The 23411-nt window shown below is 38.2% G+C and overlaps 1 protein-coding gene across 4 annotated transcripts in view; it reads right to left on the bottom strand.

Annotated features, from left to right (window-relative positions):
- Positions 1–23411, bottom strand: part of Ctnna2 (catenin alpha 2) — a 1136313-nt gene that overhangs the window by 868217 nt on the left and 244685 nt on the right. For all 4 annotated transcript variants that reach the window (XM_059258010.1, XM_059258006.1, XM_059258007.1 and 1 more), the window contains one exon: positions 19737–19932. In XM_059258010.1, the coding sequence (XP_059113993.1) occupies positions 19737–19932 (196 nt within the window). The remainder of the gene's footprint in view (positions 1–19736; positions 19933–23411) is intronic.

Consider the following 23411-nt stretch of genomic DNA (forward strand, 5'->3'; position numbering starts at 1 on the left):
CACTGTAAATTTTATAGTTCCTACTGTGAGTTTTTATTATAAATCATTTTTTCTCCAGCTGCTTCATTACCAATTTCAACTTTTGTGCATTCATGCATCAGACATAATTTTTCAACACTATTTTAGCCTATTTTTCACATAACTAGAGTTTAGCCTATGTACTTGTATGTCTTAGAATCTTCTGTACATACCTACTGCTAATGTAGATACATAATTTATTGGTTGAATGATATTTGATTACTAATACTTTGGCTGTAGCTCAAAAATTTTGAAATAATAGGAAACACAGTGTTGAAATAAGTAAAATAAAACTACTGTGTTATCTTTAAACTTGGGAGATAGCATCCTAAAAATGAACTCTTCATTACTAAACCAAAGGTAATTCCATGATATTGCTACCTTAATTTGGCTCTAAGTTATTCCATTAATTCTGCTTCCTTTTAAAAACCATCTCTGAGCTTTCCTTTCCATATAGTAATGTGGGAATTAGTGGAGAAAGTGACAAGGTCCCTGCTCCTTTTCCTCTAAGACAGCATAAGATACAAGCTTCCTGTACAACTGTGTCTGCTTGGAGATGACATAGGTCCATTTGTCCTTCAGCCACTTTTCTCAATCCTCACGAGGAGAGTAGAGGCAAAGAGTGTATTGTTTCTTTAACCCAATTCCTAAAATGTTGCATGTACCACAGATGGCTCAAACTTTTCAATGTGGCCCAAGTGGAATTGGTATTGAGATTAAATAATACCAAAGGTGGATTGTTATAATGTAGTCCCGTTTTCCTTGAATGAATTGAGAAATCTAGTAAATGAATTCAAGGAGGCAGATTCCTTAGATACAGAAACTTAGCACACAAGTTAACCTTCCAATTCCTTTTCTGATAGAAAAAAATCATATGATTCTCTAGCTGTGACAAAGAAGAGAGATGGAATTGTTAGATGACATTAAGTGTGAAGATGAGTAACGCAGAGATAAGAATAATCTTATTACCTAGAGATTTTAGAAAAGCATATGAAAACAACAAGTAATGTTTTTAGGCCTACTCTATCTTTTCCCTTCCAATGCCCTCTGAGATAAAAGAGAGAGATGGGATATAAACCGACAATATTGATAGTCGGGGTAAAAAAAGTCACACAACTCATAATCACACAAACTGTTATTTTCTGGATAGAAAAAGCGATGCAAGAAAAGCTGCAGAGAAAGGGGCTGGGATGAAAGTGTGCAATAAATCCAAACCAATTGCTGCCTCGTGAAAGAAAAATATCAGGGTCTGTGCAAGAAGAACATAAAGCTGAATTATTCAGCAAAACAGGAAAGATATATAACCACATGGATCTCGTTTTATACCTGGAAAGCCAGGTGGAGCTTATAACTCCATTTTCACAGGGAGAAATGCAAATCAACGATTCTTTTCTTAAAGACACAAATGCTACATAGAGACTTGATAAATAACAATGTAGAAAACTGGAAGGGACCAAATTATAATGTCCACTGTTAATCACAAAAGCATCAAATAGCTAAGTTGCTTCTAAACATCTGCATGTAAAGAAATGACATAAGACCCCAAAGTTCTGATACTTCTAATTAATTATTGTCTAATCAAAAAGACATTTATCCTTATCCCTGAACACACCCCTAATGTGTGTTGCTACTCTTCAGATAGGAGATATTCATTCCAAATTTGGAAGAGGCAACATAAAATTCTATTAGAGCATGTGCTTTGAGTAATGAAATACCACTAGAATTAAATTGAGAATCATTATTAAACTCATAAAACTGCAAGTTTTAGAGTGTGTAGTTTTCATGACAGCTCCACATGAGAACAAAAGAGAGGAGGAAGGTTCTCTAGCGCACAAGCGACTGCATTTATTTCAATCTAGGCATTACAAACCTAGACAAATGTGGGAAATGCCAATTTTAACTATACCCTGCTAGAAAAATAAAGGAAGTGAACATATTGCCCTTCAAACTGTGCTTTATATCTTCTCATCAGTGTACTTGATAAATTTTTTTCTTTAATCCCCAGCATACTTGATGAAAAGAATATTTCTCTCAGAATTGCAAACAAAACTAATAAAAATCATGTGTTATCCAATACTGTCATTGGATTGAGACTTCTAAATAACATGATGGTCTGTTCTCAGTGCTAACATAAAAAAGCTGAGAGACCTCTCCAGAGGGAACTGCTCTTGTTTTGAAGATACCCTTGTGCTGATTGACAGCTTTTCCAGTGTCTTCCCCAGTCTCTTTAGCTTACAATGAGAAGGAAAACTTTATAGAAGCCAAACTATGTCTTGATTGATTATTCAAAACAATTCATCCACAGGGCTGAACACATTGTCAATTAAGAATTAACTTCCTTTTTTAAATTTTATTTTGCAGGAGAAGCAACTCATTTTAATTTTTTTTTTATATAACACAAAATATTCTTTCCAGTGCTACTGCATTTTGAGGACTTATAATAAAAATAAGATGGAAAATATCAGGAACGTTTAAGGTCTTGAGAAAAGGTCAGAACCTATACTACAGTGAGAGACTAGTGAGGAGGCATGGGTACAGCTTGAGCTGTGCTTAACTTTTCATCTTCATTTCCTTTACAGACACCCCAGGTATGCATCTCCCAAAGACAGGGGGCAGAGACTGCAAGCAGAAAGCTGAAACTGCTGTTTATGCTCATTTGATGATAATCAGAATTTTCAGCAGGAGAATCTTTTGCTTTTACACATTGGCTAATTACTGGAGGTCAAGCCAAACTGACACCTTTGAGATCCTGGCTGGGGTGTGTTTTACCAATAAGCTTCCAGACTAAGTATTGGACTGTATTCATGGGGCAGCTTGGCATGCCCGTGTCCAGATTTGGAAGCCAGTGAGGGATCTAAAAAGAAGATAAGGACAGGAAGGTAAGGGCAGAGGGCAGCATTTCTTCTCATTAAGCAAACTGAAAGTAGAAAACTGCATTCTGTAAGTGTTACAGCTTAGGTATCTCATCAGAGATGCAGACAACATTTGGGATTGTGAAACAAATGTGAACATTATCAGAATAAGAAAAGATACACTATCAACCCTAACTGCACCAAAACCCAAACTAAACCAAACCAAAATAAACCAAGCAAGCAAGCAAATAAGCCTAAACCTAAAATTAAATCATGCCTGCAAGTTATAGAAGAAGGTTCCTTGGCACAATTGCCTAGTAACATCATAAATATCTCTCCTCTACTAAAACTTTGTATGGATGCCACTACAACTTTATACAGGTAGTACTTCTACATAGATATCTGCCCAGCAATGGTCTAATAAACTCCATTGATTCCAATCTTGTGATTTATTGTTGTAAGCAAAGATTACTGTTTCAAAATATCTGATGTGACCTTCATTTTTGTCTTTTGGAGCATCCCTTCATCTTAATCTCTTTGACTACACCCACATTTTATTAGGAGTTTCACATGCCCATTATAATGTTCTGCTACTCCCCAATAGATACCATTATTCTTTTGAGGATCTCCTTGTGTTTGGGCTTTTAACAGACAGACAGGTACCTTCAAAGAAACTGTAAATCTCACTCTGAGACTAAGTTCTAGTGTCTGCTGATCCCTTGGGGAAGAGGATGACATACCTGCCTCTGACCTACCAGATAAAAATCACATGAACCTTGTTACCTGTCCTGGTCAATTCTAAGACTCTTTTTTGTCACAAAATATTTGTAGTTAATTTGGATACCAGGGCTTCCCATTATGGACCACATAACCTTGCTGACTGCTCTCCTGAGATTCATAGTGTGTGTCAACAACTCAGGGATGGTGTCTTTAATACTGCAGAATGAGGGGCCAGGTTTAGCCTTCAGTATGTTTGGCAGCAGTGAAGGACTTCTCCAAATCCACAGCCCTGGCAAACTCCTCTCCATCAAAGGTCATGTTGGACAGTTCCTCCTCTTCCTGGAATGCAGGGTCTATGGCCTTACCAATTTTACCTGATCCTTCCATAAACTCATAAAACTAAAGAGATAGTTAATACATAGCTTCCTGTAGCCAGCCACTTGTAACATCAGAATGAATGGCTTTGCTACCATATTCCACTAAGAACGCATCAAATGTTCCTGGAATTACTTATCCTTCCTAGCTGAGAATCATCAGAAATGTAGCTGTAGTGTACGTCTTTAAAGAATGTATCTTTACAGATGAAAAAATAGCCAATTTAAGTCTTTAAAGTCTGTAGCTGGAGTTTTCTCCAGTCCTGACCAGGCCCGCAGCCACTCTGACCCAAATAAACACACAGACACTTATATTAATTAAGACTTTTTGGCCTAATGGCTCAGGCTTCTTGCTAGCTAGATCTTACACTTAAATTAACCCATAATTCTTATTTATGTTTAGCCCTGTGGCTTGGTACCTTTTCCCAGTTCTGCCTTCACATCTTGCTTCCTCTGTGTCTGACTGGCAACTCCTCACTTGGCCTTCCTGTTCCCAGAATTCTCCTCTCTCTTTGTCCCACCTATACTTCCTGCCTGGCTACTGGCCAATCAGCACTTTATTTATTAACCAATCAGAGAAACACATTCACAGCATACAGAGCGATATCCACAGCAAAAGTCAGTCCCCTCCCTGCTAAAATTGGACTCTTACAGACATTCTGACCTATGTTTCTGTTGACTCACCATCCAGCCACTAGCCCCTCATGGTAGCTGGGAATCCCTGACATCTTCCTATCTCATTCCAACAAGGTGAAGACTTCACCATCTTTGTTATCCTTTGGAGACACAAGCTGCCCAACTCTCATCATATTCTGCTGACCTCACTTGCTGAGGAAGGGGCAAGTGTGGTGGTTCTGAACCACTGTGTAACCACCACCACCTGCTACCCCCCACCCCCACCCCAGATGTCTATCTATAAGTGCTACAGAGGTCCCAACTGATTGGTGTCTTCCATCCTTCTGATTCTATGGAGATACACTCTGGATGGCCACCTAGTTTACACACTATTGATATGATAATTCTATCTTTTACCAAGATACAGACAAGAAACAAGAGAATATTGTTCAGCTGGACTGCAGATCTTTAAGAGTGAAAAGGGTAGACTGGAGAGATGACTCAGTCAGTACAATTCTTGCCTTGCACACACAAAGATCAGAGTTTACTCCCTAGAATCTATGCAAAAGTAAAAATATTCAAGCACTGATGAGGTAGACACAAGCAAATCTTTAGAAGTCTATAGACAGCCAGCTTAGTCTGTTCAGTGAGTTCCAGGTAGGTGAGATGTCCCATCTCAGAAAAGGAAGGTAGATAACTTCTGAGGAATGACAACTGAGAATGTCTTCTGGCCTTTATACTTAGAAGGCAGCCTTGTTGCCCTTTTCTTCTTGAAACACACACACACACACACACACACACACACACACACACACACACACACACATGAAGCAAAGAAAAAACTAAAGAGATATTAGAGAACAATTAAAAAAATTGTTTCTAGATGGGAAATTAAAAATAAGGAAAAAGGGGTCTGGTTCAGAGAAAAACAGCCCAGTGTATGGTGAGGCCCCTGCTCTGTCTGTATCTACTGAAGGAGATAAACACATCATGTTGTAGCTCTCAGGATGTTAGTCTGTGAAGAAGTGCATCCCTGGTTATCTAGAGCCCTAGCCTTGAGAAGGGGAAATTATAGTGATGATATGTTTCAATTTAAAGGCCATCCTTTAAATTTATTAGATGACATTAGAGATGACTGCTACCATTTCAATGAAAGCCCATAGAGGAATAGGTCAATATTTTTAATTGTGACATTTAAGAAATTACCCAAGCAGTAAGTTCATAAAGTCTGTGATTGGAAATAAACCAATTAATCCCTCTCCCTTCTGTGTATACCAAAAGATCACATTCTAATGAATGTAAATATTCAATTCTTCTGACTTTCATCCCTATGAATCTATATTGGGGCTCTATAATAGAATTATTACAAGGAGCAACATTCAGCAGCACATTTCTAATACAGAACATGCTTTGGTTTTTTTTAATGGCAATATTGCTAAATATTTTTATGTTTTAAAAGGATAGTGTGCCGGGCGGTGGTGGCGCACGCCTTTAATCCCAGCACTCGGGAGGCAGAGCCAGGCAAATCTCTGTGAGTTCGAGGCCAGCCTGGGCTACCAAGTGAGTTCCAGGAAAAGGCGCAAAGCTACACAGAGAAACCCTGTCTTGAAAAACCAAAAAAAAAAAAAAAAAAAAAAAAAAAAAAGGATAGTGTATAATGTAGGGGCCTGCAGAGAAGGCTCAGTGGTTAAGAATGCGCCTACTGATCCTGCACAGGAGCTGAGTTCAATTTCCAGCACCCAGTTCAGGTGGTTCACAAGCCTCTGTAATTCCAACTCCAGAAGATATGATGCCCTCTTCTGGTTTCCACAGGTACCTGCACTCATATTTATGTATCTGCACAGAGTCACACAAACATACTCATAATGAAAAATACAATAAATATTTTTAAAAGGGCAATGAAGGAGGCTTGGAAAGTAGCTCAATTGGTAAAGCACATGCTACCCAAGCATAAGTAACTGAGTGAGATCTGGCACGCCCATGTATAGTAACCAGTAGTGGCACTGTATGCCTATAATTCCAGTACTTCAGTTAGGTAAGGTTTTTTTAATATGCTTTTGCATACAACACAACTAGATACTTTTTGAACTGGAAACCTAAGACTAAGGTCACCATCTAAACAGCATTCTCTAATGCACAGCATGGGAAAATGTCAAAAACACCAGTGTTAGGTCTGTTGATTGGGGGGAATACCATTCCTTTTTTTCTGTTTAACTGAGAGAAATGGAAAATAAACTTACATTGTCAGGAACTTCAAAAAGAGGCGAGTTTCCCTTCCAACTCCATTCCATCCTCCCTCCTTTCTTGTCTATCTGTTTCTTATCTATTTTATCTGGAAGCCCAGGATTAGCTTATGAAGACAAAGACTTCTTCTCAGCCCTGCAAATGTGGGGTGGCTTCTCCATAAATTATTGTATTGACTCTATGTCGATGCAGACTGTGGGTCTTCTGGGACTTTGCATTCGCAAGCACTTAGCAGAACACAGAATGGTTTGAGGAGTATTCTTTTCCCTGTGTCATTTATTTTCTTACTAAAAGTAGTCTAATTTAGAAGCATGCTCACTAAAGTTTCCATTTCAAAGAGGGGGGCTAATGAAGACAGTCTGGCTTACATCAAATCACTGACACAGATCATAATTAGGGAAGCATGAGTGAGCCGGCTTTATCTTGGAAACCACATCCCATTAGTCACAATGTTATGCCAAATGCATTGTTTGACTGAATTACAGACTGAGCTTACTCAGAAAGCCCTTGATGATCAAATTTCTTTATGTGCTAATGCAGATTGCTTTCTTTTATGCATCCAGAGATCAGATGGTTGGCTTAAGGATGTTCCTTCAAACAAGGTGAATTGCAAATGGAGCAAAAGTGTTTTGAGGATAGAAGTCCATGGAAGTATGCTTGCCTAGCATTTGTCAGGCTCTGGGTTCAATCCCCAGCACTACAAACAAACAAACAAACAAACAAAACACCCAAATTAAAAAAATATTCAAATGAAAATGAAATGACTGAGTGGGTGATCTACCTGAAATACTGAACAATTTTATCATGAAAAACATCCTCTGAACAAGGGTTACAAGAAATCCTGCAGAAAGAGTGGTACCAGATCTAAATTCCCAACAATATCCAGAAGGATAGCAATGGTGAAATGGTAAAGGCCCTGCCACTGGATGTCTTAAGACTTCAATGTTCTGAGATCCCTTCGGCTGCTCTTCACCTAGCTTCTAAGGGTGTATGTAAAAATTGTGTGCCATGCCGGGCAGTGGTGGTGCACACCTTTAATCCTAGCACTCGGGAGACAGAGCCAGGTGGGTCTCTGTGAGTTAAAGGCCAGTCTGGTCTACAGAACAATATCCAGGACAGGCAACAAAACTTCACAGAGAAAGCCTGTCTCAAAACAAAACAAAACAAACAAGCAAAAACGACAAAACAAAACCCAAAAAACTGTGCACCAGTGAGCTCCTAAAAACCCTAACTCAGAGCTCCCCGAGTCACACAGCTCAGGTGCTCTGGAAGCTGAAAGAACTGGAACTTGAGAAAGCCCCAGAGCAAAGCTGTGCATTCTGCTGCTGCACTCCCGAGAACACATGGCTCTGCAGAAGGCAACAGTCCTCTAATGCGTGTGACTTAAGCACGTTCCTGGTACTACCCTGTCTCTGATCTTGGTTTTCTCTACTGCTGTCCACAGACTTCTATCTTTCTTTGTTCTTTCTTTGAATATCCTCCTAAATCTCTCCTAGCTTTAATTTTTGTGTTTATGTCAATAGAATATCTTTATTTAGACTGACAATTTTGTATCTGAATAAAGAGTGTTAGACTCTTTCAGGGTTATTTGAAGCTAGATTTCTGAGTTGTATCCATACAGATCTATAATTGATCACTTTGTATCATGCATCACTCAAATAAGTCAGTTGCAGAATAAAAATTCATCAGTATTTGCTTTATTCTGGCCACTTCTGTTAAGCATCTCAACCCAAAGTTTGTTACTATGTTTCCTTTTCTTGCTGCACTCAGTTCAAGTAATGAGACATCAATACCGATTCATAAATTGTGACAAACAAAGCACAAGGGTGCCAGGTATTAATAATGAGGAAAATGGGTATGATGTATACAGTAACTTTTAGTACTGTATTTGCAAAATTTCTGCAATTATAAAATTACTCTAAGAAAGTTTATAGAAAACAATGGGACATGTGTAGGTAGTGTCATGTACATAAGCATTTGGAAATCAAGAAGTTAATATCCAGGGCTATAACTCTTTTATGATCATGTTGTTTTTCATAAATCTGCCAGTCTACATTCAGGAAAACATGGGTATGTCCTCTCACAACCACCTGAGTGAATTATCTGTCACTCCATGCCTCTACCAGCATGTGTGTTCACATGTTTCAGAAATCTCAGTGATTGGTGAAGGGGTAAAGAAGTAAAGTCTCACTGTTTCCATCACTTTCCTCAGTCACAAGAATGAAAGCATTATTCACTCTGCTTCTTTCCCACCTGTACATCTTCTCCAGTGATGTTTCTGTTCCAATAATTCATTCAGTTTTTGAATTAGGTTGTTCTTTTTATCATTGTTGAATTTTAAGGGAACTTTGGGTATTACAAATGCAAGTCTTTCATCAGATCAGAGAAGTGGGGTACAGATCTTTTGTCTTGGACTGTGTTTTGTCTTAGTTTTATTAGTATTTTCTATCATACAGCACAGATTTTTCACTTTTTAAAAATTTTATTACAATTGTGTGCATACATGCTGTGCGCACAGGAGCTAGGGGGTGTGCATGCCATAGTTTCGTGGAACTGGCTCTCTCCTTCCACCATTCAGCGAGTCCCTGCTGATTGATGCATCTTGTCTTCTCCTTTAATTTTTAGTTTAATACCAAGCTCTACTTACCAAATTATTTTGTTTTCTTTCATGTGTTAGTTTTTTATTTCTCACATCATAGTTATACACTTGGAAATCACTAACTTGTATAGTTTTTTATTCATTTGTGTGTCTCACATCTGAGTGCAACATTGCTACAGGCAAGGCATGTCTGTTTTCTTTATTTTATATTCTTAACACACAAAATAGGGCTTGTAAGAAGTGAACTCTTAAACACACTTTGTGTAATTATGCATGGGTGATCTATCAGAATAGTGTCATTGACTGAAGAATATGGACAGTAATACTGATAGCTAGCCAAATGACAGGGAGGGAACCTACGCAGCGTCCGACCAATGGCGCAGCAGTAAACAAGCAGGAGTCAATGCTGTCATTGCTTTTGCTGCAACATTGCAACCTTCCCCAAAGCCAAGGGCTCCAGAGAGAGGAAAAAATGAAAGGATAATCAGGTGTTCTCTCCAACTCTCCTCCAGCAAGGGCACTTGGTAGACCTGGAACACACCTGGGCCCTGAACTAAGGCAAAGTTGACATACAATGGGTTTTATTGAATAAAATATGCAGCAGTTAAAATCCGAGAAAATGTTAGCATTTGCATTAAGGTGAATCCAAAGGCATGTGGCATTTCCACAGGAACGCCATCCTCTTATCTGTCCAATATTGCATGCATATTTGTGTTTCTTTTTGAACTTCTGAGGTAAAAACTTCTGAAAAGCGATTTCCCTCTTTGGTATAGCGACCTGGATTGCTGAGATTTGCTTTGTTTATGTGCTTTTGAGAGGACACATCTTTCCACATGGGTGATTTAATCATTTTTTAAAAATCGGAGGTGGAATGACAGAGCTGTTTGACAGCGGGATCTCCCATACCTGGTTCTGAGCAGCTCTCAGCTATGTGGACCACACTAGTGATATCAAGGGGAGTTTCACTTGAACCACAATCATTCCATCAACAACCCACGAACAAGAGGTGAGACAGAGTTATTAGGTGATGAGTAGGCAAACTTACATCTTCTCAAGGGTATGAAGGGCTTCTTTCTCCCTTCTGCTATTTTGTGTCTTGTGATGTTATCCATTTGTTAACAGTTATTAAGTAGGTGTTGACTTGGTAAAAATAGAATAGATAGCTATTTGACATTGATCTCTCAGTTCATCTGTGAGATTAGTTCAAACAAGAGAAAAGCCAAGGGCTTTGGCACAACTAATAAAATGCTGCACCATCACCTCATTTTTGAAATTGGCTCCATGAAGACACCACTTTTTTTCACCTGCACCTCTGTCACTTTGAACCAAGATTTCACCATCAGTGTGGGGTCACAGTCACATATGACTTGGTATACATCCCATTGACATCAGAGTAATTTCTTAATGCTCTTTATTTGTAATTGCCCAAACAGAGAGTGGTCAGTAAGAATGCTGAGGTGTGAATTGAAGGTAGGAAATCCAGGACAATGCTCCCTGGCTTCAGAGGAAGTGGAGATGTAATAATGGAAGGCCAAGGGGGAAGTTCTACTTTTCTAAATGCTGAGGAATAGGACCAGCAGCTGTGAGTGAATTTGGCATTGAAAAGAAAGATAAGAACAACTACCTTTACAATTCAAAACACAGTTTTTGAGTCTACTTCAAATTTAAGAAAATTCTAGAACATGCTGTTACATAATGAAGAAACAAAGGATTCTTAGACCGATGATCAAACCTGTTATAAATTGATCTTTTCTACTGTGCCCAAGGGATGAATAATAATATCAGTTCTTTTTAGTAAATTAAAACAAAAATGAAATCAGATGAAAGATTAAAAAAGTTGCCAATGGCAGACATGTCTATTAAACCTCTCCAAACAATAAGCATCTATGGCTTACTAAACCCATCTCTCTTACTGTTCAAAATAATCAGATAATTTTATCTGATGAGTACAACTCATCTTTTCTATAAAACATTTGTGTGTATGTATGAGTTCACACTGATGTGTGTTTACATGTGGAAGTCAAAGACAAACCTCAGGTGTGGGTCTTTTCCATCTACCTTACTTGACACAGGGTCTCTCTTTTGATATGTGCCACTACTCACACAGGCTAGCTGGCTGGAGCCTCAGGGATTCTCCTGTCTGCTCTTGCCATCTTGCTGTAGGAGCTCCGAGGTAAGAGTGCCACTGAGTCCAGCTTTCTGTGTGCTGTGGATACCTACTGAGCTGCTTCCCCTGACTACCGTAAAGGCCCTCTAGACTTGGCCTCTTCTTTTTATTTGATTTTCATGTAGAGACACATTTCTTAATTAAGCATCTCATGTTGCTACCAGTTGAGCTTTTTCCCTTTCTGTTTACAGTTATGGCTTTCCTCTTTCTCTCTCTGATTTAGGCTATAAAACATAAACAAGCAAACAATTATACTCAACATTGTCTCTTAATGTTTCTCCATTATTCTTCTATTGCTTTCCTCCCATCCCTTGGTAATCAACCAATGCATCTATTAAATGCCACTGTGTGGAAGGCATTATGTTACTCTCCCCAGAGATAGAGAGTAGTGCACAGTCACTCAGCTATGTCCCAAACTATTTACAGGGACAAAAAGAAACAAGTACAGTAAATGGTCCAAGAGTGATAAAGGCAGGTCTATATAACTTTCTTGCCTAGCTCAATTATTATACTATCTACTGTAATTTTTCAGCATCTATCCCCGCCCACTTCACTACCCCCTGCTTCTGGCATTTCATTTGTGTTTCATATGGACATGTGTGTATGTATGTGCATTTGTATGCATATACATGTAGACACCCAAGGTCAATAGGGCCTTCTTTTACACGTCTCTCAGTGATCCTTATGTTTACAGCTTATTTATTTGGCTAGGCTGCCTCAGGCATCCCTGTTGTCCCATCCACATGCCTTCTTTTTGACTACTGTCTTTGCCACTTTCTGAAAATTCAGTTTTAAATGTAATGATGCCACCTTCCTTGCAAAATCTAAAGTGTTCACAGTCTTCTGTTTCAGAAAAATTTGACATGCTGCCAGCATCCTAAGGGTGCAGATGGACCACTTTCTCCTTCATTAAAAGTCCGATGTCTTCAGATTTTAGGACTCTACTGTTTCTCTTCACTTTCCATGGCAGCTTTCCCTTTCCAATTTATTTATATCCCACTATCAATTCCAAATATGGGCTTTCTTCCCAAATTGTGCACTCATCCCTCCTCTCTTCATCATCTAATACACTTACTCAAAGGAACGTTATATCTCTGGGATATCCATTTATCAACTTCAGAAACCTGCAAATCTACTTGGTTTGCAAATGTCCAATCCCCACAGCATCACCATCTGCTAAGGAGGCCTCCTCATTTATCAATGTCCAAAATCAAACTGGTTTCAACTCTGGTCCTGCTGTCCCTTAAGACTTCCCAATCATGTACGAGCCTGTGGCTCGTATAAGAGCAAATGTTCACTCTTATTTCCTTTCAATAAATTGGAACTGTATTGATTGACTCCTTTCTTGCATGTATGTATTAACTGTATGTTAATGCTTGTAACATATAGTTTTTGTTTCCCTTCTCATGGCTACCCTCACAATCATGGGTTATGAAAGTACTGAGCTTTTGTTTAGCTTCATATGCTATGGTAACTACACATGAACCATGTGTCTGCACCAGGTGTTTTCTAATTCAGTCAGTTTTTCATAAACTTGTTGTATTGGCCAAAGTTCTCTTGCTATGAAGATACATCATGACTGTGCAAATCTTATAAAGGAAAACCTTTAATTGGGGCTAGCTTACACTTCAGAGGTTTAGGCTATTGTCATCATGAAGAGAAGCATGGCAGCACACAGGCAGACATGGTGCTGGAAGGGTAGCTGAGAGTTCTACATCCAGAGTGACAGGCAGCAGGAAGAGAGAATAATCATTGGGTCTGGCTTGAACTTATGAAACATCAAAGCCCTCTCATCCCCCAGTGACACATTTACTCCAACAAGATCAGACCTACACCAATAGGCCATATTTCTTAAAGACACTCTCTAAGCATTCAAATATATGAACTTAAGGGGTCATTCTCATTCAAATCACCACACTTGGCATGTTAATCTTTCAATACATTCCTATAGAAGTAACAACCAGCTACTTACCAGCTTCTAGGTTCCTTTCTCCCTCTTTGCCTCCCTCCCTTCCTTCTATTATGTTCTGTAAATTAATCTTAGTTGCCAAACTTCCTCAGTCTTGACCCTCCCCACTATCTTAGCATAGTTGAAATTGTACCTTCATACAAAACTGCTCATCATATCAGGTCTTCTCTGTCCATCCTCACTTATCCACAGCCTTTGGAAATGACTTAAAATCCTTACTCCACTATTACTCACCAATTTTCAATAAACATTTACCTTTACCATCACATTTTTCTTATTAAATTCATCTGCGTATCTTCCTTTTCTCTGAAACTTCTTTAATATTTTACTGTCTCATAGAGAGGACTGTTAAATATCATCTTACACGTTTTCTAAGAGCCTGTAGTACATCATGATTGAAAAGTCAGCCATCATAAGATGTTGCAATCTATTATATTTTACTGTAAACTATCAAGCTGATTTTCCTATATAAGTTTTATATGCCTACATCTAAGTAAACAACAAGTGTGGAAGCTTTGCAAAATAACATTAAGATTTAAACTTTGCTTGAGAAAGTGATGTGTACTTACTCAAATATTTAATTTAAGACAAAAGAGGCACTGTTGAGAGACACATACACTTAGCATCGATCACCTGTGCCTCCAGCTAACAGGATCTATCGACCATCTATGGGCACATTATGCAGAATCGGAAACTTAGTCCATTTGTTCAGGAATAATTTGTACAGAGGCATCAAGTGCAGAGCTTAAAACATTAATGCCCAGGTCATACCCCAGGAATCTGATTTCTCTGATAGGAAATGGATGTTAGGATTTTAAAAGCTTCTCGGATGATTCTAATACTAACCAAAGTTGGAGATGTGCTTTCAGTTCAGGAAGGTCTTGGTGGTAAATACTTTATATGTTTTACGTTTCCTGGGCACTTCATTGTAGAGATGTGTTTATAGCAGTGTCTGTGTTCTCTGCCTTTGAAAAGTTTTGCTATGTGTGGTTCATATGTACACATCTATTCTCTTGTGACATGCATGGTCTACATAAAACTCCCACCATCTCTGAGTCATGCAGAGGCAATCAGTCCTCAGAAAGATCATTGAATGCTAACTTAGTGCTTCAGCAGCCTGCTTGAGAAGATGCAGGCTTGTTAGTTAACAGGCAGGAGATGAGGCCTACTGGCTAATCGTTACTGGGAGAAGGAAAGCCATTTTATTCAGGGATGTGACCATTGATAAGTTGCCTATGCTTCTTTAAGTAGCCCCTCACTCATTATCCTGTAAGCAATACAACTGAACTCACTGTATCACCACAAAGAGAAAAAGAAAATCAGGCAAGAGAGCAAGCAATTTCTAAAGATACAGAGGAAGTCAACAAATCATAATGTATAAATCTATTGTGGCATTTAAGTCTTTTTCTTTCTCTCTTTTCTTTTTTCCTTCCTTTCTTCTTTTCTTTCTTACGTGTGTGTGTGTGTGTGTGTGTGTGTGTGTGTGTGTGTGTGACTGTGTATATGTCTGCTTGCACGCACCAGGGTACCAAGGTATGCTTTTGGAGCTCCTTCTACTATGTGGGTCCCAGACCTGGTGGCAAGACCTTTTACATGCTGAGTCATCTCACCCAATAGACACTTAGGTTTTTAAAATGCCTTTGACCTCTTTGAGTGAAAACAACCACCTAGAGTAAACACAGTCATTCTTTATATTTGAAACCTGGAGACACCAACTCTTAACATACTTGGGTAATTTAGTCTACATCATCTAGTTATTTGCTAAAGTAATACTAGAATTTAAAATCTTGACTAAGCTTCTAAAGATCTAATGAGTTCCATGGAAAGCCGTTGGGTAGCTTTGAATGAGCATGGCCCCAGTAGGCTCATAGATTTGAATGCACCGGCTGCTGGTCCTGTTTGAGACCTATCAGATGGTGTGACCTTGTTGGAGGTGCTGTGTCACTGGGAGTGGGCTTTGAGGTTTCAAAAGCTGATACCAATGTCAGTGTCTCTCTTGGCTTTGTGCTTGTAGGTCAAGATGTAAGCTTTCAGCTATTCATTTGCAACATGCCAACTTGCCTGCTGCCATGCTCCCCACCCATAATGTCATGGATTAACCCTCTGGAACCATGAGCCCCAAACTAAACACTTCCCTTTATAAGTTGTCTTGATTATGGTGTTTTGTCACAGTACTTGAAAGGTAACCAAGATAGCTTCTGATCTCAACATCACTCACTGTGTGTTAAAACATCAAGCGCCTGGCTAGACAGTGTAGTAATCATTGCCCCTATGCTGATGAAGTTCAAACCCAGCCATGGAAGCTTATACACTTACTCAAGTATTTTATTTAAGATAAAACAAGCAGACAGTTTATATATGCGAACACACACACACACACACACACACACACACACACACACACACACAAACACACACTTGGAAAACTTATCTTCTCCAAGTATAAGTCAGCAGAGTTCCAGGTTTTGAATACTGGAATATAAATTATGAAAATGTATTTTTGATACATGTTCCTCATGTATACATCATCATATCCTTATTCAAAGACTCATCTACAGATTGTAATTTGAAAGTATAAATTTTCTGTAGAATACACTAGGGCTAAATGATAGTTACCATGCATTCTGAGCACCTTTTATACCAGCCATGCATCCTAGATTTAAGAAGATAATAAGTTTTCAGGTGACAATAAATAAATTTAAACAAAACTAAATTTAACCATGCTAAGATGCAATAAACATATTTTAAATGCATAATTTTGTATAAGACCTTAAAAGATTAAATAATTAAAACTACACACATCCAGGAGCTATAAATAAACAAAATTAAATGATTCTATTCCAGAAATCTGAAAATGGGCATGTAAAGCCCCTAGCTTCTCTTTATGCTGGAAAAAAATAGTGGCAATGTTTCGAAGATTTTGTTTGAAAACACACACAAAAAAGGCTGAGGATGGAAGGTCAAAGGTAAATCACTTGTCTAATTTGGGCAAAACTTTGGAACCAATGTCAGCACTAGAGAGAATGAAATAGAAAGTGAGAAAGAAAGACAGAGGAGAAGAAAGGGAGAGGGAGAAGAGGAAGAAACAGCATGAGTGAGAGAGGAAAAAGGGATGAGAATGAGGAAAGGCAAGCTGGATGCAGGCAGGAGCATTTTTCTATGCAATATTAAGGCTAATAAATTAGTTCCACCTATATAGTACTAGATAAATAAGCCATGCATGGACACTGAAGAAAACACTTTTAAAGAAACCATTACCTCCAAATGTAAATGGTCCCATGATTTTTATCTTATATGTTAACAAACATATATGTGTGTATGATGGAAGCCATGATACCATACTTTAAATGTTAAATAACTAAGTACTCCTGCCCTCACCCACACCTTTTTCTCATGGGTTCCTTTCTTCTTGTCACTCTGAAAATCAGCTCAGGTTCTACACTGTGCATAAAAGCCGAAATAAAGAGTAATATGAAAACTGACTGAAGACAGATGGGCTACAGAAATCACATTGTGAAGAAAGAGCTGAGTTGTCATTGGGGAAGGGGAGAAAGGAGACAAGAAAATCTGAAGGCACAGTAGTGGAACTGGAGCTTGCGGACTCCATTGCTTGGAAAGAGTTATATCTCTGACAGCTGGTAAGCATCTAGCGTGTAAGGCAGATACCCAAAAGCCAGGACACTAAAAAGGGAGTTTTGAGCAAGCTTTTTAGTAATTTGACTGTTACTTTACATGTGACACTGTTCAGAAAAAGGCCACAGGGTTTCATACATGTTACTCATAAGCATCAATTCTGTAACAGGAGATGGATAACACAGAGTACTCTTCAAATATTCTCAGAAGATCAACCACTGAAAGCTGTCCTAAATTAGAATCTTATTTTCTTACATCACAAGGAAAATCTAGCCAATTGATTATTCTATTGGAGCTACAGGAAATCATTTCATATAGGCTTTATGGCAAGCAAACATCAAGTTCCAAAGACTGCAACTAACTTAGAAGAAGAAGAAAAATGAAGGAAAACCTAAGAGGTTGCTGCAGAAACTAAACAGGAAAATGTGTTAGCAAAGAAGACAGATGCTTAAGGAGGTAGGGAGATCAAAACTCTCCACTGTAAATATGCTCAGTACCTTGAGAACACTGAGGGCTTCACAGGTGCAAACGATTGGCAGACTGAGCACATCTTGTATTTTTTACATGTGCACATTAGTATACATAAGAAAACGACAGCAAAAAAGTCATTATCCGGGGCACAGATGCATGAAGGCAAGCAGATGTCTAACCATACTTCAGGAAAACATCAACTTCCAAGTGCAGTTTAAAACTTAGAGGTATTCATACTTTCAGGACACATATACACTTGTGCTCTGTTCACATAGGTGGAATATGGAACATTAAACATGTCCAGTAGAAGCAACAATTTGAGTCAGTACAATATAAATGAAGTTAACTTTTAGGAGGAAGGCAATAGAATAGTGGCATGAAGTATAGTCCAAAGCTGGGAGGAAAGCTTGGTTAAAACTCTTACCACAAAATTGTGAGGACTAGGATTCTGATCTCCAGAAATTCATGTAAATTTTGGGTGAGTGTGGTAGACTGCCTGTAATTGCAGCCTTAGAAACTGGAGACAAGGGTTCCACAGACTAAACTGGTAAGAAATACTGTCTATATTGGCACAACCCAAGTTTGATTGAGAGATCCTGTTTCATTGATTTAAGTGGAAAATCAATAGAGCATGATTTTTCACATCAAACTTGTGCCCCACAAACATAGAGACCAAGTGCATGTGTCCCCTGACACATGCAAAAAATATGCACATACATCTGTACATCATATACACAAAGAAATGAGGAAAATTTCTGTGTCTACATGAAAGGAAAGATGATTTTTAATTTAGAATACTAAACATTCATCTCTAAACTGCAAAAGGCAGTAAGATTACACCAAGAGTATAAATAGACCATTCATTCATCCAAAAATCATATAATGAAACATTCCTTTAGACATTACAAATCAGTGTTCAACAAATAGTTTGGTATATGCCTTTATTAACTGAGAGTGTGGTCAGATAGAATATCACTTCTACTTTGACACACTTCACGACACCTTGCCTAGGGAATGGTGCTGCTTCCAAAATGCTTGGTCCTTCCACATCCATTAACTCAGTTAAGACAATCCCCTACAGAGTGTCAAATGTATGCAACCTCTTGAGTCTCTTTGTCTGGTTGATTTTAAGTTGTGTCAAATTGATCATTAAAGCTAACACATACTTATGCATGTGTGTATATATATTCATATATATATATATATATATATGAATATGTTCATTTATTTAAGCATAAGACAATAGTAATTTTGTTCACAAGAGCAAAATAAGGAAGTCCACTCCAAAGTCTGTGAACATATATATGATGGAATATTATTAGTCACGAACAGCTAACAGAATGATATGCTACAGTGTGCATGGTTGCTGAGGACATTGTATTTAATGAAATAAGCCAGTCAGAAAAAGACATACTGCAGGATCCCACTTCTATGAAATAGCAAGAGTTGTCAAACAGATGAAGAGTGAGTCACAGAGGCTTTGGGGAAAGTGATATGGATAGTTGAGTGAATGCATACAGTTTTACTTTTCTAAGATGAAGAATTTCTAGTTTCTCAAAGATGTGCGTAGACTTACAACAATAAACTGTAAATGAACCTTAAAAACAATTCAAATAATATTTTTATGTTACATGTATTTTATTGTAAATAAAAAATGTTCAAATGCCAAATAAGTTATATGTTAACTAGCTAGATGTGTGAGAATATAGACTAAAATGATAATTAAAGGATAACATGAAACATTTGTTCTACATGGTTTTGCATCCTCCTTAAAATATTGAGAATTTAGCCATTTTATAAAGATGGCATATTCCAAGTCCATACCAAGTTAAGTTTGACAGGAGAATTTGTTTTCATCTACCAAGAACAAGCAATAGGAAGATTTCTAAGCAACAGAAAAATCACGGTGTTTGGAGCCATGTCCTCACTTCAACAGCAAAATATTTATGCAATTAATCCCAGCAAATATTGTAAATGTCAGGTGCAGAGAGCAAACAAGGTGAACTGTCCCTTTGATTCTAAAGTCCTGCTCACACAGCATCCCTCAGTATCAGTACCATACCATGCCACCTACCTTGTTTCCGCACATCCTCTACGGCAGCCACCAACTCTTCTTTGAGGTCTTGACTCTCCTTAGCAATCTGTTCACCCTTTTCCAGGAAGTTTTGAGTAGCTTGTTCTACGGATGCTGCCAGTACATGAGCTTTCTTTGACCTCCCTTTCTTTTTACCTGATGGCCCTTTGTTGCTTGTGTTGACAAGTGTTGTCACCTGAAACACAAAAGAAAAACTATAAAACCATTCTTTAAGACTTTCTAGAGATCAGCTGTTGGTTTATAATTTCTAACTACCCATTAAGGCCAGGAAAAGGTGTTGGATCATTTAGAGCTATGGTTACAGGCAGTTGTGAGATTCCCAGTCTTTGTCCTTAGGAGCTCAATATAGAACCCATGCAAGTATAAGTGTCCTTAACTGCGAAGCCATAGTTCCAGCCCTAACTCCTTTCTGAATATTATAACTTGAACAATAAATTGCCAATTTTCACTTATCACTATATACAGAAAACTATTTAATTTGTTACTAAAGCTTTTCATATCTTTCAAACAACTTGTTAACCACTATAGACACCAGAACCTTTACTCTGTACCCAAGAGAACTCTGAAGGGGAGGAATAAATTCAGGTGTTCTACAACATGTCAATAACTGTTGCTGTTTCGTTTTTACTACTGAACAAGGAACTTACCAGCTTCCTAAGAGGGAGAACTTTGTGATCTGTTTCAGTTTACACATATCATGCTAAGACCATTAAAGCTTGCTTTCAGTTATTAAAGAAGCCAGTCCAAAGAAAAGTTCTATCAAATGGTATAGTCATGATGTTACTCCACATGGTGGAGCAGGCAAAGTTTTTGGTCAATGTCATGATCAATGTTCATGTCCTTTTACAGCCATAGGCAACACCAAAGGAAGCAAAGCTTTAAATAAACATGTATTTTGATAGTCAGTATAGTCAGTATATGTATGGTCACTTCAGAAGTGGTCAATACAGTGTAAGGAGCTACTATCTTCAGCTCTCTTTTGATTAATCAGACACAGTAAGTTATATAAAAAAGCACATTTCAGCATGAACATTAGATAAAAAGTAACACACAGAAAACCCTAATATCCTTAATATTAGAATGCAGCCAGTGGCAATTTTACTGCAAACTGTGCATGTAATGAGGGACACATTCCAGTCTTTTCATTCCCAGCTATACAGAACAATCACCGAAAGAAAGGTGTACTTGTCACAGGGGTTGTTTTTGAAGACATAATGAGTACAACAATATGCGACTCATCCAAGAAGATCAAGGTTCTAGAACAGTCCAATACCTGGGAACAGCATTCACCCCAAGCAAGCAACAAGGACCACTGGAAAAACCTCATCTTGGTCTGTGCACTTTTCGCCAGAGGAAATATTTGCTATTTTCATTTAGTTGTAATGCATTCTCATCATATATGTAGTTCTGTGAATATTTGTGATCTATGTTGCTACACTTTTCAAATTAAAAAAGAATAGAATGGGGAAAAATATTAATTTTAGATAGACTGACAGTTTTTAAGAACTGGGTGCTAAACATGAAGTTACCAAAACAGCTGAATATCTACATCACGGATTCATCCCTTGTAAAGGTAAACAAATGTCAACTCTTCTACTATCTCAGTGCATTACTGTATTAAGCACATTGAGAAGATACTCATAATAACAAAGCTATCTTAGCTTCCTTCATGTTGCTCCTTAATGAGGGAGATTCTAGGTTCTATGGCCTCACCAGACACACTTATTTGGCTAAGTCTGCAGTACTAACATGAATTCCCTCCTATTGAGCAGGAAGATAGAAGTGTCACTGTTGTACTTTTGGGGCTATCATGACATTCTGGTTACCTAACTAAATACCAGTTGACATTCCAATGTGGATGAAGTAAATATCATAGCACTAAACCTTTCATGAAGACCTATAGACAATTAATGACTATTTGGAGAGAATCAGGTTTCTCCAAGTCTAAGCTTCTAATTGGTTGTCTAATACCAAGTCATCAGTACTGAAAACATATACATATGAGCAACACTAAATCAACTCAGCATGTTATACATTGTATGTGTGTGTGTGTGTGTGTGTGTGTGTGTGCGTGTGCGTGTTTGTATATGAAAAAGTAGTGATTAAATAAAAACTGAGAAGAATCTGGGGGGCAAGACAGGGGCTGGGGATGATTGTAATGTACTACACATACATGATTTTATTAAAATTTATTAAAAGAAGATTCTCGAGAAAATGTGAAAAATATAAAAATAATTTGAATGTCTATAAGAACAAAGAGGAAGTTGATTTTAAATAATTGATAAAATCATTTTGAAAAAAATCTGAGAAAATAGCAGTAACCCATAGCCATGAGACAAGTAACTGATACATCTGATGCACTCAAGGTTCTCATAATCTTGAGTCCATATTACCAAAGATATCTTTAATATATTATGTCTAGTGTTACATGGAGAAAATGATAGCATTTAACAAAGAACACTTATGATAACCTACATAACTGATTATCCCAAACACTCCAGGAAGCACTCAAGATAGTCAAGATGTATATTTTTTCTCAGCTTAGACTATAAGCAGCACATTCTAAATATAAATGGTAAATTCATAAGATGCTCCCGAAACCATGAGCTGGAGTCAAGCCCTCCCCATCTATAGTGTTTCTGTGAGGGGTTTTGTCATACTGAGACCAGGGTCTTTCAAGGGTCTCCAGTTAAACAGTCCACAGAGTACAGGAGAAACAAAAGCATTTCAAAGAGATTATAACTTAGCCTTAGTGGACAGAGAAGAAAATGAAGTGATTCCTCACTCATAAAGACAAGCAAGCAAGTAGACATTAAAAAAAAAAAAACCACAGAAATTCTAATGATCCAGAACTAAATGCTCAACTATGTTCACAGCAGAATTATTCATAATATCCAGAACTTGGAAACAACCTAGATGCCCCTCAACTGAAAAATGGATAAAGAAAATGTGGTACATATACACAATGGAGTACTACTCAGCAGAGAAAAACAATTACATCATGAAACTTGCAGGCGAATGGATGGAACCAGAAAATATCATCCTGAGTGAGGTAACCCAGACTCAGAAGGACAAACATGGTATGTACTCACTCATAAGTGGATATTAGATATAAATCAAAAGATAACCAGACTATAACCCACAGCTCCAGAGAAGCTAGCTAACAAGGAGGACCCTAAGAGGGATACTTGGATCACCCTGGGAAGGAGAAATAGATGAGCTCTCTATGAACAAACTGGGGGTAAGGGGGACAATGGAGGGTAGGGGATGGGGGACAAGAACATAAGGGAATGGGATGGTTGAGCTGGAACAGGAACAGAGTGGGAGAGCAAGGAAAGAGATACCATGATAGATGGAGACATCAAGAGAGAAACAGGGGGCGAGGGAAGTTCCCAGTAATCCACAAAGCTGACCTCACCTTAGACTACTAGCAATAGCGGAGAAGGTGCCTGAACTGCCTACTATAGTAATCAGATTAGTGAATACCCTGTCATCATAGAGCCTTCATCCAATAACTGATGGAAACAGATGCAGAGATCCACAGCCAAGCATCAGGCTGAGTTCCAGGAGTCCAGCCGATGAAAGAGAAGAGGGATTCTATGAGCAAGGGGTATCAAGATCATGATGGGGAAACGTACAGAGACAACCAAACCA

Source organism: Peromyscus eremicus, chromosome 3 (assembly GCF_949786415.1).
Source record: "Peromyscus eremicus chromosome 3, PerEre_H2_v1, whole genome shotgun sequence".
Classification (NCBI taxonomy): Eukaryota; Metazoa; Chordata; class Mammalia; order Rodentia; family Cricetidae; genus Peromyscus; species Peromyscus eremicus.